The sequence below is a fragment of the Miniopterus schreibersii genome, assembly GCF_964146895.1.
Source record: "Miniopterus schreibersii genome assembly, chromosome: 10".
Classification (NCBI taxonomy): domain Eukaryota; kingdom Metazoa; phylum Chordata; class Mammalia; order Chiroptera; family Miniopteridae; genus Miniopterus; species Miniopterus schreibersii.
Window position 1 is genome coordinate 49,558,729 of NC_138110.1, and position 18,420 is coordinate 49,577,148.

The window sequence follows — 18,420 nt, forward strand, 5'->3', positions numbered from 1 at the left end:
AGCTGATTTGGGCGGGTTTTGGGGTGAAAGGGAGCATCCTGCCACAAAAGCTAGCTGAGCTGGTGCTCAAGTTGACCTTGAGTGAGACAATGGGCCTCATTTCCTTGTCTGTAAATTGAGAATAATTTTCCCTCCTTGTAGGATGGTGATGGAGAGGATGTCACCCAAGGAGTGACAGGTTCATAGCGGCCACTCACTTGTCACACTTGGCTGGATGCCCTGGTTGGTGGGGAGTGGAAGCATCTGGAAGCCCTGGGCTGGCTCCTGCACCTCACCCTGGACCCCAGGAGATGGCCTCCAGGCAACAGGCAGGAAGGTCATTTAGAAGACTAGCCTCCCAGCAGGCTGGACCGCATCCTGACCCCAGGTTCTGCCCAGGGTGATTTTGGTCCTGACCCTAGGATCTCTCAGAGAAAGGAGGTGCTCTGCAGCCTGCGGCGCAGTCCTGGTGTTCTCCCGGGTGAGGTCAGGTGAGGAGACCCCTTTAGCTCAGAGTCTGGCATCCTCCCATCTGGGCAGCCAAGGGTTTCCCCTCTATTTCTGGTATTACTCCAGCCCTGCCTTCCCCAGGGCAAAATCCCCATGAAATGACCTCGTAAATAGCCGAGACCTGGTCTAATGCACTGGATTTTTGTTTCTAAATTTCTCCTGCTCTCATTTCTCTTCTGCAACCACATTCTTAGCACAGTGTTTGGAGGCCAGAAGCCTCTGCCCAACCCAGCTTGTTGAAAACAGAGCATCGAGGTGAAAACCAGCTGTGTGCAGGATTGGCAGCGGTGGTGGGGGAGACAGACCTGGGGTTCTCACTTTTCAGGGTGTGGGATATGGACAAATAAAGGGGTCCTATGGAAAGTAACCTCACAGGGTGATCTGATCATAGTCGTCACTCCCTAGGCATATGCCTTCTTCACTAAAAGGCTTTGCTTTAAGCAAGTCCCGTCCACTGTTTCTGTGCATCTAGGTTAACACACCTTTGAAATGCCCACTTTCACACCCCTCCTTCTCAGATAAACTGCCAAGACGGCAAATCTGACCCTGTAATCTGACTCCCACCTTGCTTTCTCCTACCTCCATATAATCTTCCTTAAGTTCCTCCCCTTAGTTTCAGATGCATAAAACAAACTGCAAAACTGTCATTCTTGGGAGCATTTGGCATCTTTCTCCCCAGCATATGTAATCAGTTTGGCCCCAATAAACTCATAAAAATTCTCTTCAGGTTTGGACATTTCTTATGTCAATAGTCTTATGTCACCTTCTACATGACCCTCTGTAGTGAAAAGCTTGAGATCTCACTCTGTGTGCTTCTTTAAGGATTTCAAGAACCTCTATAGGAGGAACTCCGGGCCATGACACAAACCTTTGAAAAGTCCTGAGCTGAGCTCTGGGTGAAGAGTCATGAGGCTCTATATTCTGTGGCCCCCTGACAGTGCCACTGACACAGACAGGTCCCTCCTGAGCCTAAGTTTTCTCAGCAGGAGGTGGCCTATAGACATCTGTCCACCTTTGGGTCCATAAGAGCAAACCACTGCAAATAAAGGACCTGAAGGTTGGTCAACCGGGCATCACCTAATCCAGAGCCCATCCCGGAGCAAAACCCTAACTAATCCAGTGCCTCACCTAATGCAACAGCAGAACCTCAGTTAATCCAGAGCCCATTCCATGGTGGGGCCTCAACTAATCCAAGGCTCATCCTATAGCAGGAACTCACCTAATCTGAAACCCATTTTACACCAGGGCCTCACCTAATCCATAGACCATTTTACAACAGGCCTTTACCTAACCCAGAGCTCATCCCACAGCAGGGCCTCACCTAGTCCAGACCTCATCCTGCAGTGGGCCTCTCGTTATTCTGATGGGGAGGAGCACTAAGATGAACTGCTCTGCAAAGTGGCCAAATTCAACCCAAAACTCACAAAAATAAATCAACCAACCAAGAGAGAGCAATGAAACAAAAAGCGCAGGGAACATGTTCCATGCGTGTAAAACACAGGAGCAAACGGAGTATGCATGTGCGTCCGCAGAAGATGCATCCACTCCCTCTAACTCTGGTTCCCCACCTCCAACCAGGCAGGGAGCCTTCCCTCATGTAAGTGTATTATACTAAAAATTTTTAAAAATTAAGTTAAAAAAAAAAAAAAAAGGATTCAACGAAACTCTGGAAGGTTGTCAGACAGGGTTATCAAGTCATCTGGGGTGGGTAGACAGATGAATCATAGACTCTATCAGTCAAGACTGCCCAACAGCCAGAGGCAGCAGCAGAACCCCTGGTGGCGAGCACGTGCCCTCGGGTCTGAGGGCAACAGGAAATCTATTTGTGTTGGTCAATAAGAAGAGACCTGCATTCCCCAGGGACAGCTGGCCCTTGACTTGAGAAGGTGAATCTATTAGCACAGGGCTCTGAAAGGTCATGTTCTTGCGGCCTTGTCCAGAAATTCCGCCTCTACCAGTGACTCTGGGAGGAAACCTTGCCGACTCCACCTCAGGGCTCAGCTGCCACGACCCTCGTGTGCATCATATGAAAAGCCTCACAGTCCCTGGCTTTTCTCTAAGGGAAAGTGTCCAGTGTAGAATACTTCCTTCTAGGGGGAAACACCCTAGATGAGGAGTGTACAGCCCTGCATTCAAATCCATCAAACAAGTTGTGTGATCTTGGCAAGTCACTCATCTGACCCAAGCCATAAAATGCAGGTCATGACCTCTCTCTAGGTTGATGATGGCAGCGAAGTGAGATGATGCAAGTAAGAGCACAGCACATGCCTGGCACTCACCGAGCTGAGTAAATCTCAAGCACGTGCCTCCAAGCACATGGACAGAAGAGGGAACTTCCCTCTCCTCCGTGCCCCTGGTCTTGTTTAGTCTATTTGGACAAGAGCCCTGATTTGGCTCACATTATGCAATCACAGTCACGATGGGAGTTGTCCAGGAGGCCATGTCCCCTCTTGCACATTTAAATGGCCACCTGTGATTCTGTGGATGACCTTGTCTCTTTCCGTGGCAGACACCCGGGGCTCCCGCCTCCACTGCTGTCCCACACAGCACTAAAATTTACTAATTCCAGTCAATTACAATAAAGCAGTGGTGATTTCTTTAAACCTGAGTAAAATTCAAAACAGCTAGCCCTCTCCCTCCTTCCTCAAATTAAGTAAATTGCTGTTCTCTGGTTAAACTATCAGATAGTTCCAGGTTTCTCTTTTGCTCAACCTGTTCTCATCTGAAATTGGTGAAATTTCCGGTACCTAACTGAAAGCCCCTATGCAGGACCTGCCAGCCCACCTTTAGGGATTAAGTCAGTGGCTGTGGGCTATAGGAAACATTTGAGAACATTTTGAAAGGTTGCGTTCCCCGTCCTGTGTTCCCCTATTTGGATCCTCGGGAGAATATCAAAGGCATCTGAGCTAAGGCAATGATTTAAATGATCCTACTGTCATTTGATGGTGAGGCCAGGGAAAGTAGGGTAAGCATGTGGGCTAATGGCTGCCCACTTCCCCCCGGCCCTGTGAGCCATCACCTCACCCTTCCTGCTCCTTTGAGAGATCCGAGAACTGGCTCAGGAGGCAGCAGTCCCACCTAGCACTCAGGTGAGATGGAGCATTCCTTGAAGATACACAGGGTTATTATCTCTCTCAAACCTCATGCCCTTCAAGACAGGCCTATCATGTCAACAACCCATATTCACAATTAAGCAGCCCTGCTGAGGACCAGTTTCCTCTCCTTTCTCAGGGGAAGAAGGCATCTGCTCTACTTCTGGTGGTATTATTGGCTTGTTTGCCTTGTTAAAGTAGCTCAAAGCCCCAGAACCAAGAGTTATACACACGTGCCACTGTGTAACATCTTAACCAGAACAACAAAATGATGACTGGGTTAGAATCTGAGGGCAAAGTGCTCTGGGATGGGGGGAGAGTTACAGTGAACACCACTCTATGTTGCAATTACAAATAGCCTGCAATTCCACTTGCTGTGCACTTTTGGCTGAAGCTGGCAAATATTCAGTGAAAATCAGCTTGAGTCTTGCTTATGACTTTTTAACAAAAGGTTACTTTGCTGGATTCCTAACACATATAATCCTTCCTCCTTGTAACAGTCACCAATAAAATATGCACAAACAGGAAGTCATTTTTCTTTTGTCTTTGGGGAAAAAAGCACCTGGTTACAGAAATTGTAGAACCCCAGTGGCAATAATGTTTGATATTTGTCCAAATGGACTTTGGCCCTTTGCCCCAGACTCTAGCTACAAATGGAGATCCCGGGGAAGCTACAGGAGTTTCACAGAACCAGAAGTCCATTTACCTTGAAAGTTGTTGCGGACTCCGGATTGGCCAAAACCAAAGGTGAAATGAGAACCATACCGGAGAAGTGGCCTGGCCTCTCTGCAGCCGTGAGGATGGCGATGGCACCTCCCTGCAACACAAAACGGGCAGAGTTGCTGTGTGCTGGCTTCCCCCAGCGCCTGATTTCTAATGAACTCCATGGATCAGGTCCTCCTAAGCCTGGCCCAAGAGTCCCAAGGAGGTCCACCTTGGACTAGGCACCATCGAGTGTTGGATAAACTGGGTCTGCAATTATTTTATTACATTTATTCCCCCAAGAGCAAACATTTCAGAGAGATACAAATAAGGTTCCTGCTTGTGGGCTGCAAGTTAAACAATAACACATTCCTACTTTGCTTCAAACCAAAAGCTGGCAGACATCCAATTCATCCATTCTGTCAGGCTTAATCAGAGGGTTTTTTGTTTTGTTTTGTTTTTAATCTGATGATAATAAGAACCCCCCTACGCCCCTGGTTCAGTAAAGGTTCCTGAAATTCAGGTACCAAGAAAAATACTTAGTGAACATGGATGGTGCTGAAGGTCTGAAGCCTTGGCTGTTTGCTGAAGCTGCAAGTAATCTGAACCAAGGGTTGAAACTGCAAATGCTCACGGGGGCCAGGCAGGTAAGAGAAATGCAGGAACAGAGCCAGGTTGTGATGTGATAAAGGGGGTGGAAGCTCTGCTCTAGAGTGAAAAGTTTCCCCAAATTCAAAATCAAGCAGTTCGGCCCAACTGGCAAGGCTCAGTGGTTGAGTGTCGTCAACCCACGAACCTGGAGGTCACAGTTTGATTCCCGATCAGAGTACACGCCCGGGTTTCGGGCTCGATCCCCAGAAGTGGGGTGGTGCAGGAGGCAGCCAATCAATGACTCTCTCTCAACATTGATGTTTCTATCTCTCTCTCCCTCTCCCTTCCTCTCTCTGAAATCAATAAAGACATATTTAAAAATAAAAAATAAATACAATAAAAAGATATTTTTAAAAAAAATCAAGTAGTTCAAATTCTCTGCCAGCCAACCCGTCAGGTTGTTCGGAGGAAGATTTGCCCTGGCCGCTGCCAGTTTCAGAACCCTCAATTTAAAGATTATACTTGGTTAATTCTTATAGGATTTTATAAATTTAAAGGGTGAAAAGGATTCTGAACAACCGTTAAGGAATTGGGTCCACGGCGAGCCTTTGTCCCTAGTTCCCACTTGGACAGCTCTGAAGCCAGCAGGCAGGGTGTTGGCACACTCTGCGTGCTTCTCACTGACTGAAGCAGCACCGTCCCTGCTCTGAGAAGTGGCTCTGCAGGGAGTAGAAGTGCCCTTGAGAGCCTCACTATGAAATAGCACTGAGGTAGAGGCAGGGTTAAAAAAAAAAAAGATCAGTTTCTCAAAGTGCCCCACACCTGAGCTCCTCAGTAACAACTGCTGGGCCACCTCCTGGTGCCTTGGGCCCTGGAGGAAGTAACCGGCCACTCTGAGCTCCCTCTGGGGCTGTCTCTGGGACTCGGAACCTGACCTGTTTCCTAAGCACTAAATTGCCTGGGAACTCCAAGTGCAGAGTGGGGTGTGCCAGCCAGGCAGGGAGATGGGATGAGGCAGGGAGGCAGGGCCCCTTCATCACGGTGTTCTCGCACTGCGCACCCACCACAGGCCCGCTCAGGACTGGGTCTTCTGTGGTCTACTTACCATGGAGTGGCCCAGAAGGAAGACGGGCAGCCCCGGGTAGTCTTTCTGCACCGCATCCACGTGCTGTAACACATCCCTGACGAAAACGTGGAAGTCGGACACTACCATCCTCTCCCCTTCGCTCTGTCCATGGCCCACTGGAAGGGAATGGGAGACAAGAGAGCTGCAGTGACTGGGAGGTTGACTTCCGCCCGAGCGCAGCAGTTTCCTCACCAGAATCACCAGCCACTCTTCACTGAGAACCCGAGCGGATCATCTCACAGAACCCGTCTCCCCGCTGTACAGATTAGGAAGGTGAGGCACAGGGTGCTTAAGGAACCTGCCGAGATCACACAGTCAGGAAGTGAACCACACTGCAAACCCTGCCCGTGTCGCCAGGACGTCTTCCCTGCGGCCGTTTCTAAGGCAGAAAGAAAGGCAGGTATGCGGGGAAACTCACCAGGCCTCGTTTTCTGCAAAGTGGTCAGCAGTGAGACCCATGAGGCTCAACATTTTTCTGGGTTTTTCCGGTTCCTTGACCCTCACAGTTGCATCCCCATGTCAGCCTTTCATCAGATAAAGTGTCGCCTCATTTACAGAACATAGTACGACAAACATAAAATAAACAGTTAAGTGTGTTCGCCAGAAATCTTCTCAACAAAGCAGCAGTGAAACCAGGTCAGGTTCCATCCCTCTGGGGTTTTATTATCTGACACACATCTGTGCTGTTCATTCCCCCTGTTCCTGTCTTAGGGTCTTCCTATGTTTTTCCCCTCAGGAAGGCTTAGGTCACTATAGAAACAACACACCGACTGCGGCTTCCACATTCCTTCCACATTCAGGCTGAGAGCAGCTGATGTGACTGCTTGAAAATCACAGAAAAGGAAGAGCTCTGAGAGAACTGAGAGTATCTGCCCAAACCCTTCCTGCTGCTGCTTCGAGGAAGCCGTTGTAGTAATAATTATATTAACACTCATTTCACAGATAAGAAGGGTGAGGACTTGTCATCGCCTGGAACTGACCGGCTGCCCAGACCTCAGACTCAGAAACTCAATGTTGTCAGACCACAAACTCCTGTTTCCTACTGTCCTGCCCCCTCCCCCATGGGTTCCCACCCTCCCACCGCCCAGCCCCACCTGCCTCTCTGACTGTTGCATGAAGCCCAGGGCCTGCCAGCTCTGTCACCCTCTCAGCAGCACCCTCAGTTCCCTTGCCTCTCTGAGGATTTTTTTCCCTTTAAAAATTTAATTAAGTTTAATTTTGTAGTGTGGTAAAATATACATAATCTAAAATTTATACCATCTTAACCATTTCTGTGTGTACAGTTCAGTGGTATTAAGTACATTCACCCTTGACTATCCGCCATCCATCACCAGAACTTTCTGTCTTCCCAAACTGAAACTCCACACTCATTGCTATGGGCTGAATTATGTACACCTCCCCCACCTGCAACAATTCAAATGTTGAAGTCCTAACCCCCAGTGGCTATTAGGAGACAGGACCTTTAAGGAGGCAATTAAGCTAAAATGAGGTCTCTAGGGAGGGCCCTAATCAAATAGGACTGGCGTCCCTACAAGAAGAGGCGATTAGGACACAGACACACACGGAGGGAAGAACCTGTGAGGACAAAGTGAGAAGATGACCATCAGCAAACCAAGGAGAGAAGCCTCAGTGAAACTGACCCTGCCTGCACCTTGATCTCTGACTTCCAGCCTCTAAAACTGTGAGGAAATAAATGTTTCTCGTTTAAGCCACCCAGTCTGTGGTACTTTGTTATGGCAGCTCAAGCTGACGAATCCCTCCATTAAACATTAACTCCCCCCTCCCCTTCCTCCAGCCCCTGGCACCCACCCTTCTACTTTCTGTCTCTGTGAACTGGACTTCTCTACGAATCTCCTATAAGTGGAATCATATAGTTTTATCTTTTTCTGTCCAGCTTATTTTATTTAGTATAATGTCCTCAAGGTTCATCCTTGTTCTAACATATGCCAGAATTTCCTTTTTTTTAAAAAAAAAAAAGGCTGAATAATATTCCCTTGTATGCATATACCTACCACATTTTGTTTAGCCAGGCAACTGTCAATGGACACCTGGGTTGCTCCCACCTCTTGGCTATTGTGGATAATGCTGCTGTGGACATGGGTGTGCAAATAGCTGTTGGAGTTATTGCTTTCAGTTCTTTGGGGTATATCCCCAGCAGTGGGATTGCTGGGTCATACAGTGATCCTGCTTAGTGTTTCTGAGGCGTGGCCCCTCTGAGCTCTGAGCTGGAACATCTTTCACTCTAGACGTAGCCCACAGCTGCCCTTCGTCGGGCTGGGAGCCAGGCAATACCAGACGTATCGCCTCTTCACACATACCTGGTTGCCAAACAAATTTGCCTCAGCATCTCCTCCAAATGTCTCCATTACCCTAAAGCCTGTAAACATACCTCCTGACTCTGAGCAGATACTATCACTCTTTTATTTTTAAAACATGGGACCATCCAACGAGGCCCTCCTCATCCTTCCCCGCTGCAAGGTTTTTTTTCTTTAGCAAGGTGGATTCTTCCTGATCCTGGTCACTCCTGGCCCAGCCCTCCCTCCCTCCCTCCCTCCCTCCCTCCCTCCCTCCCTCTTTTTTCTCTCTTCTCTCCCTCCCTCCCTCCCTCCTTCATCTTCTAGGCCATCCAAGTTTCCCAATTGTCTCCAAGTATTTTATAGTTGTTTTTTAAGAACCAGAACACAAAGTTCATATATTGCATTTGACTGTTGAGTTTCTTTTCATCTGTCTTAATCTAGAACATTCCCTTCACTTTCATTTTAAAGCAACCAGGTCAGCAAAATGTCCTACATGCTGGATGTGAGTGGTTTCCCTCATGGTGTTTCTGTGGTCCTCTTATTGGTCGACACTTTCTCGCTTTCTGGTAGGAGCATCTCTGACTTACCCTCAACCTTCCCCGCCCCAGATCTAGAATTAAGCACTTCTCCAAGGAACCACAGTTCTTTTTAGTGTGGAATGGTGCTTGAATATGGATATTTAAATGCTGGGGTGCTCAGTGCCATTGGGTGCATAGTGTCTGTGCCCTCTCAGTGGGCAGAGCTAGGAAACTTAACTTTTTTCAAAATCACAAGTTCATGTTGGTATTCCTAGTTGAAAATCAGTGTTCCAGGGTTTTTCTTAACTTCTCTGATTTTATATTTTATCTCTTTTCTCTGACACTGAAAATTTTTTTTGCTAATAGCGTTAACATATTTACTCATCTGCCGTATTAACAATGTACAGCATAGTTTCAAAGTCACAATACCAACATTACCACCAACAATAAGCCAACTGAGGGAAACCTAATATTTCTTTGCATTTCCTTTTGTCCTTAGAATACAGTTCAATAATGATATGGCCAGAGTACTGTGTTTAAAGTTCAAATTATAACACATATGCCATAATTATTTTCTCTGTGTGCTCATGTCACTAATGTGATATACAATAAGGTTCATTAATTTCAAATTTCAATGGCTTGCCAAAGTGAACTACATGAACTTACCCAGGAAGAACTCTAAGACATATCATTGAAAAAACAACAACACTCAAATTGTGGAATGACGGCTACGTGGCTCACCAATTACATTTTTAACAAATCCACAAAATCATACTATTTCCTGTGGCCCCGGGAGACCATCTGTCCTGCATATGGCTCTGAATGCTACCTCAGCAAGGCCAGGGCAGGCTGGTGTGGCCTTCTTAGGCTCTTCCCAGCCAGCCCAACTTCTCCCAGACATGACAAAGCCGCCTGGTAAGCATTACTCTGCCCTTTGTCAGGCTGGAGGCTCAGGCTAGGGCACCCATGACACATGGGCTACAAAGGGGCAGAAGGTACAGGTGGAGGTGGCCATGGATATGCCTTCCAGCAAGACCAGCCAGGGGTGTCATTTGACTTCTTGCTCAGTCAACACCCCATTATCTCATAGTTCCCAGGGGCATAAGTTTGGGTGTGGGGTGGGGGAGAACGTCAGTCCTCCTATAAGATAAGGTCTTTCTCTATCAGGGTTGCTGCAGGGAGATGGTGAAAGCTCTTTGCAACTGAACAGACGTGTGTCAAACCTGTTTTCTAATATAGGTCTGGTTTGTTTTCTGTGCTCCTGTGACACGCAGTAACAGAAATCCCATTAGCAATGGCATTCTATACCACAGTGTGAGGAAATAAGACCAATGGCAAGTTAAAAGTAATGGTAGTGCATTCTTAAGCTAAAGGGCTATCTGTCCATTTGCTGCCAACACAAAAGTATGTTGGGTCATCAGCCGATACATTCCACTAATGCTAAAAATGTCTTTGCTAGGTTCCAAGAGCAGAGAGTGTGGGAACAAAGGGAGATTCAGAGGCCCAGGGTAAAGGGTCTACAGAAGTGATTTGATCCGTGTCAGACAAGAACTGCACGCTGCCAGGCTCAGGTGTCCATTTCTTGCCGGGGCAAGGACTAGCATATGACCCGGAGGCTCTGCTGCAATCTCTCTCTCTTTTAAAAAAACATGCATATGGCAAAAAGTCCACGATCACAGCTTGTTGGCCTGGAAAACAGTTTGTTTACCACAACGAAAGGCATTCCTTCTCTCTGTTGATGGCCCGGGTGTCCATCGCAGACACTTGGGACAACACCTCTTTGTCTTCCCAACTACCGTTGCTCTCTGTCACCTTTGACCCAAGGAAAACATCTCCCTTTGTAGCTCTCTGCAGCATCCAAGCACACACTCAATGTTACAAAGGACATAAAGATAGAACTTAATCTCTACTAATTGACAACAGCTTGAAAAAGATGCCAGAATTCAACATATGGGCTATGGAAACACATTTCAGCTCAGATTTTTCCTTTAAGCTGTTACAATATGCTTTATAATGTAACCAGCTAAAAGGCTGTTAACGGTGCGGCATTTTAGAAATAATGCATTCTCAGGATTTCAAATTTAGAGGGCTTATTTGAAAACATCCTACTCTCCACTGTATAAATAAGAGGAAACAGCATGACAAAAAGTGTCATAACTACGGTTCTTGGCGTCTAGCAAGATGATCTTCCTTTTGCATCATTCTGTAGACTGACGATTTGGTTTCGGAGAACTGAAGGAGGCTGGTTCACGCTGTCTGATAAACGATCACCTTCCCACATGTCATGCCAATGGGGGCATTTCTCCCGTTTTCTCCCGTTCGTTTTCTGTCTCACGACCTGGTCGGGCTCTGGGCCATTTGGGCTAGCCAGAACCAGAAAAGCCAGACCTTTCACTCAGATCTCCCTGATGAACGTACAGAAAGTGGCCCTGGTTTGTAAACAGGCAGCACCTGTGGGGTGGGGTGAGGCATTCACTATCAGAGACTTCCAGGATGCGAGATCAAGAAATAAAAAAACTGTAACAGAATAACAGGATGCTCTGCAAATTCCGTAAATAGTGCTTGAGGCAAATTACAGAACGCCACAAGATCAGCAATCATAAGGGTTTACAACTTCAGGGAAATACTTAATATAAAAAAAACTCCCCATATTTAGAACCAGACTAAGGGGGAAATGTTAAGGGGATGGGCAACAATATGCCAAATTAGACAAAGTCCTGACCTGGCCTGGATTTTACAGAATACTTCCTTTGTAAGTGACTTTCTCTGTGTCCTTAAGATCATTTTTATTTTTTTTAGAAAGCAGACTATAGACACTATGTTTTGAGTAATATATTCGCCCCCTCAACCTAAACCCATGGGCTGGCAGAGTTTCTGGAAGATCCCAGAAAGTACACAGGCTTTGGCATCAGACCTGGATTCAAATTCTGTTGCTAGATTTTGGCTGTGTGCACTTGGGCAAGCTACTTCACCACTATGATCCTGGTCTTCCCAACAATTAAAATCGATATCAGAGACAACCGCATTTAGCTGGCAGGTTGCTGAAGAGTTTACATGAGAAAGCAGGTGACGGCCGATGCCCAGAAAATGGTAGTTAAGTCTTCCTTCTTCCACCCTCTGTGACCCCAGGAGAGAGAAAGTCTGCCTTAAAACCGGGGCCATGAGCTCGTAGCACGGTGTCTGTCCTCTGCACAGTCCCTCCCCCTGAGGCCAAGCAAGGCTTTACAGTGAGTGACTGCACGCCGGGCACATCCCGCCTTGGGCAACTGCTGCCAAGACTTCTCCCTGGGCGCCCAGCTGAGAGGCTGGAAGGAGCAGGCTGCCGGGGCTCCAGCCTCTTGGCTGTGAAATGTGCAACTTTTGCCCACCGTAACAACAGAAGTGATTAGGACTTTCCCAAAGCAAAGGCAAAGAACAGAGCGAGAAGAGAATGGGAGAACCAGAGGCCAGGGGCTTGGAGAGAGGGGCTCAGGTGGAGACACGGGTGGGAATGAAAGTGAGGGAAGACAGAGCGACGGTGGCGGCAGGCTGACAGGTCAGAGGAGATGTTAGGGCTCTCTCTCCGGGTGGCTGAAATGGGCAAGTCTTTTTGACTCTCCTTCAGGGGAAAAAATTAAACAAAAACACGCAGCCACTTCCAGCAAGCCTTCTAATATGGTGGCTCCGCACATCGCCTGCCCTACACGCTCCGAGTCTCTCTGAGGCACTCGTCGTCCCTGTGAAGGTGGCGGCCACTCTCCTGCTGGTGAAACTCTCCTGTCCCTTGGCTCACAGGTCCTCCTCCTTCGGTTTCATCAGCCCCCATATGGTTCCTTGCCACCCCTTCCCGATGCCCTCCACTCCTTTATTCTGCCTCTGCTTCCCCCCACTCCAGCCCCAGGGTCTCCATCCACACCAAGCAGTTTCTAACTTGGACCAAAGCACAGGTTTCACAGAGCCTCCTGCTAGGGTAACTTGAGAATGTATAAATTCAGACAGAGCCCATTTTGAAAGAAAAAGTGCCTGTTGTCCTCTTTTATTCCTTTATCTCTAGACTCCTTCATTTCAAATTCCATTCATCTTTTATTCAACCAGAAGTTTTCCGAGCACTTGATATGTGCCGAGGAGGAGGGGTTCAGCAGTCAGCAGTAGACAAGACCAAAGAAGAGACCCCTCCCCACCCTGCTCCCCACATTTCTTTTGTCATTCCATTTGGGATCAGATAAGACACACAGGAAATGCAGAGCAGGTCTGCTAGTGGTCTGGAAAAATCAAAGCAAGGGGGTGAGTAGGGTGTGCAGGTGTGCGTGTGCGTGTGCGTGTGTGTGTGTGTGTGTGTGTGTAGAATACAGCTCAGAGAAGGCCTTAGGAGGTGATGTTGCAGTAAAGATGAGAAGGAGGTGACAGATATCTGAGGAACTGCATGGAGGCTCTGATGGGGGCTGGGTAGGTGGGGAGCAGAGAGAAGCCAGAGGACAGGGAGGGGCAGGGCCAGATCTTTATGCCCTACCTGGAAGGCATTCCCTGTGGGGAATAGACTCTGGGACAAAGCTGGGGCCAGAAGAGACACCTCCTGTCCAGTTTGCTCCCTGGTGAAATTCAGGGCCTCTTTTCTTCTGAGTTTGCTGTAGAAAAGGCATCTGAATGACAAGGAGACCACATGTGATGGTCTGGGTACCAGTAGTCAAGAGTCGCCATTCTGCACCCAATGAGCTGGGTGGCTTTGAGCAAGACACTTGTCCTCTTTGGGCCTTTGCTTCTTCATCTGTGCAGTTAAGTCTCCAAATCTGTTCCCATCATGCTTCAAAATGCTGTGCTCCCATTTTCCAATTTCAGAAACAACTTACAAAAAAAACAGACGGAGGTGCAAAAACAAGAGCAAGCACCATGGTGAAGGAAACAGAGACTGCCCGAACCAGCAGGTGCAGGCTGGACCCCAAGGGATGCGGAGGGAATGTCTGTCTATTACGTTGGCAAAACCAGTGATCTCAGCCATTTGCACAGAAACACACACGCATACCCACTCCCAAATACACACCACACACACTCACCTACACACAAACACATGCATGTGCACACACCTACACACAAACACATGCATGTGCACACACATACAAACACACACTACACATATACATACAACACATGCATACACACAAAAATATCCACTCATACCCACATACATGCAAACACATGCACATACGGCTGAAAGGATATACCACAAAATAGGGTACTGTCTCTGAGTAATTGAATTAGGGCTATTTTAATTATTTTGCCCCTTTTTGGATTTTCCAAAATTTCTCCAGTGAACTGGTATTTTGTCATGGGGGAAAAATAAAGGCTGTATTTAAAAAATCACATTTGTACATATGTAGTGATACATAAAGCACGAAACAAATCCCCCAGCTCTGCAATTAGCCCACGATCATATCCACTCTTGAGCAATGAGCACACTTGGCGTTAGCACACTCAGGCCTCACGCCAGCATGCCAGGGGCTCGGCTAGGAGCTGAGGACATGAAAATGCATGAGCTGAGTGGAGCAGGGGAAGGAAATAATGACAGTGGAACTGAAGAGCCTTTAATAGAGCCATAAGGTGTCTGCTGTCCTGCATCAGAGCCACAGACAATTTCTAGGATGGAAAAAACTAAATCTCAGGGAGAGGACCAAGAAATGCTTTTCATTCTATTCTGCCATCTCTGACTTCTTGGAAATTACACCTGGACACTTATCTCGGTCACTTGGTAGGCTGACTGCAATGTGACCCTGAAGCCCTTCCCAGCTGGGGCTGACCTGGGGGGTCAGGTTTGCTTTGACTGACGCAGTACAGCAAAGGTGATGTTTCGCCACATCTGAACCCAGGTTCAATGGGTCTCGTAGCTTCTGGAAGCTGTGCTAACATAACGGATGACAGAGGCCACCCTAGGCACCCCCCTACCTCTGTTGCCCCAGACAACAGCAAGATGATCTCCAGATCAGAGGGGTCTTGCTGACCTGCAGCTGAGTCCAGACTAAACTCACTGACTCACAGGATCACGAACTAGATAAATGGCTGTCTTAAGCCATTCAGTTCCAGGTAGTTTGTTACACAGCAATAACTGATTAACTGGTTACTGTGGCAATGTCCCTGGGAGAGAAAACCTTGGCTCAATTTAAGCTGGCCCTCAGAGAATTTTGTTTAGACTGTGAAGCTCTGGCAGAAAAAAACTGTTCTCTTGTGATGACACCTGGGGTTTCCCAGTTCACAGCAGGGCCCTTCAGGGGTCAAACACTGCCAGGTGAAGAGCCACAAATAATAACTTGGTCAACAAGTATTTTATCTGTTGATGTACTTATTTTACATTATAAAATACATGTGTATGGTCTCACTATTCCTTCAGATTTGCCGATCCTATTACTTTGGCATGCATTCCTAGACCTTTTTCCTACACACACTCATATGTCTCTACTTCTATATAATTTTGTGTTACGGTCTTCTTTTTCTTTCCATAAACAGTACTCTCTCTTTCCCCTTGACAACATGTCTTGGAAAACTTCCCATAGCCCAAATCATGGCTGTTTCTCCTTTTTAACCAGTAAGGTGTGAGTGTGCCTCAGCTCTCACACTGCTCTGCTGTGGGCATGTGGGTTGTTTCACTAGAACAAGGTGTACACATGCCAGGTCCCTCTGGGGTGAAAACAGAAACGTGGGATCACCCGTCAAGTGAACATTTTAAAGGGAAATAACCATGGCAGAGGAAGACTTTTCAAAGTCCACAGACCAGTGAACTGAACAGTCCTGCAAAACCAGCTGAGCCGGGTCCACCCTGCACTTTCTGGTTCTGTCACCTCCCTCCACCCTCGGGTCCCCTCTTTTTCTTTCTCGCACAGCCTTAGGCATGCACAGCACAGGACTCAGCGGATAGAGTTTATCTTTCCTGCCTTAATCTAAAAAGCATGTACGGTGAAGTTGCTGTATTTTCTAAGAGGGGGAAACTGGTCCTATTTAACTACTGTTGTGCCCTTGGTTTATTTGTTTATTTCTGAGTTAATGGTCTTCCATAGGAAAAAAGTATAAGGAAGATTTTTCTACTGTTGGGTTATAAAACAAATACCAGATTCTGATGGGAAGAAGACGATAGAAGGAACAACCACAAAAATGGGAGACACAATAGTCACAGGGGTAAGAGGACAAGAAACACAAATAGAAAAGAAGAGAGCAGTGAAGAAGCGTGGCGCATGCTCGCCCTGTGTGCCCAGGAGCCTGACCCACACCCAAGGCCCACGGTACTGAAAACACTGTGCCCCTCCCCCGGTGATTCAGAGAACCCAGACACATTCTCTGCGCTGAGGTGTGAGGCTGTTCGCCCCACAGAAAATGGCCCAGAGCCAGGTTGGAATGGCTCTTTGCTCCCACAGCCACATTCTGTCAGTCCTGGTATTTGCTGAGAACAGAAGACGGGGCAGCTGCTGGGCTGGGGGCATCCCCAGCACCGCTTCACTGAATCAGCATCAGATGTTCCTGGGCCTGTGTCTGGCTCTGCCACTGCGAAGCCGAGTATAATGCTGTAACCTCTCTGACCTCCACTTTCCTTGTCGAAAACGGTGGCAATAACAAGGGTAGCATGGAGTCCATGGGGAGGAAAGACCCTTCTGCAAATAAGATGAGGCTCAGAAACCATCAGATGACCAAATCAAGGCCACATGGCTACAAGAGGGCAAAGGCTCCTGGTCCATGGGGACATGCAGGTTTCACCACCCCCAGCAGGGCCCTCTGACATCCTCTCCTTCGTGATGGGTCTCCTTTTCCACCCCTGCTACATCTCCGCCTCTGACCTGGCACGTTAAGTGGACCAGCCCGGGTTGGTGGGTACTTCATGAGCCCCATCTTCCCTCAGTGGCGCTTCTTGCCACCAGCCACATCACAGCTTCTGGGCATCTGGACTTCTCAGCTCGTTGCCTTGTTTCTGTGGGCGCCACCTCCCACAGACCACACTCTCTCACCTACCCTGGCCCTGGTTTCACACTGCTTCTCTGAGCTTCCGTCTCCTGCTAGCACTTCCTTCTATGAGCCCAGCCGACAGCCTGCAAGAGGCCCTCGTGGTGACCTCTAATCCCCGTGACCTGCCAGGCTTGACCGCCCACACTCACGGAGTTCACTCTGAACTCCTTATAACCCCTTGAAAGAAGAAGGTGCTTCAACTAAGAGAGAAAACCTCTCCCTTTGGGGGAAGCAGTCCTGCTGTCATCCTCAAAACCATAAAAGGCAAAATAAGAAAGAAAAAAATAAAAAAAATATATATATATCCATGCCGATATGTTCCAAGATTACAAGAAATACTTCACTTCTGCTCCAGTTTCCTCAACCATAAGATGAGAATTTCTAAGCCTCCTGCTAAAGGCTATTGGGAGACTTAGAAATATTGTATAACCATGCAGTGTCTCAAACTCTTTACTAACTGGATTAATCTTCACAACAGCCCTGCTAGGTAGACAGCATTACTGATCTCCATCTTACAGAGGTGGAAATTGAGGGACAGAGGGGTAATGTGACCAGCAGCGCTGGGATCCACAGCTGGCTGTCTTTGCTCTGACCACCTTAGGCCATTAGTCCCAGCAAGTGCTCAGCAGGTTCCCCACAGGCCAGGGGAGCAAGGGTCCTGGAGCTCTGGCCTGGGAGGCGGAGACTGGCCTACATCTGGTGAAGGCTGGAGTACAGGCCAGCCTTAGCTTAGAATGCAGGGAAAGCACATAATTTGTCCCTCAGCCTTTCCCCTGGAGGCTCCCAGCCGGCCTCCCCACACTCCCTCCCACTCAGCAGCTGAGGAAACCAGCCACGGGGAGAAAAAGGGGAAATGTCAAAATGAGAGGGTGTTTTGGAGTTGGCATCTTGTAAGATGTATTTTTAAATATGCGCATTCATGTTCACATACCCCACACTCTTTAGATGGAAACACTCCCTCAACGGTTTGCGCATTCTGTTTTAAAACGTCACCTAGAGCCCAAGCGAGGGGACTGTGTAGGAGAAACACAACATTTTTTGTTTGTTTTTATATGTGTTTTTTGGCATCCTCAGACCTTTGGGCAGTGGCACCCAGTTTGAGTTGTCACTCCGCTGTGTCATCTGGGAGGGACTGTGCTTAAAGAAAGGGTTGCCAGCAGCTGGGGCTCTCTCAGCCTGGAAAGCCACAGCTGCCTGGGGAGGTCCCTTACACGCTGCTCAAGCTCATAGAGAAAAGCAAGAGATAAACCTTAACTCAAACAATTCCACTTCTCATGAGCCACTATGACCTGGAAGAAGGAAAAGCCAGAGTTAAAACCCTGTTCATGGTGAGAGGAGGGAGGGGTGCTTTGCCTCCCTTAGAGCATCGAGCCTCAAGTTTGCCTCTTGGTCCAAGACAGCTGCTAGAGTTTCAGTCATCACATCTCAATTATATTTCAGATATCAGAAATGATGCCTACCTTCTCATTAAGACTTCCTGGAAGTCCCATCTATCAACTTATATTTTCATGGCTAGAACTCAGGCACATGGCCACACCTAATTATTAGGGGAGCTAGAGGATAGTGTGTTTTGGGTACATTGCCAATCTGAATAAAATCAGGTTTAAGTTACTAAAAAGAAGGGAGAGAGTGGACACTGGGTAAGC

At 47.7% G+C, this 18,420-nt stretch overlaps 1 protein-coding gene across 5 annotated transcripts in view; it reads right to left on the reverse strand.

The window, feature by feature from the left end:
• MGLL (monoglyceride lipase) overlaps nucleotides 1-18,420 on the reverse strand; it is a 103,783-nt gene that overhangs the window by 26,819 nt on the left and 58,544 nt on the right. For all 5 annotated transcript variants that reach the window (XM_081148412.1, XM_081148415.1, XM_081148411.1 and 2 more), the window contains exons 4-5: nucleotides 5,980-6,116; nucleotides 4,288-4,398 (exon numbers count right to left, since the gene is read on the reverse strand). In XM_081148412.1, coding sequence (XP_081004538.1) covers nucleotides 4,288-4,398; nucleotides 5,980-6,116 — 248 coding nt within the window. The remainder of the gene's footprint in view (nucleotides 1-4,287; nucleotides 4,399-5,979; nucleotides 6,117-18,420) is intronic.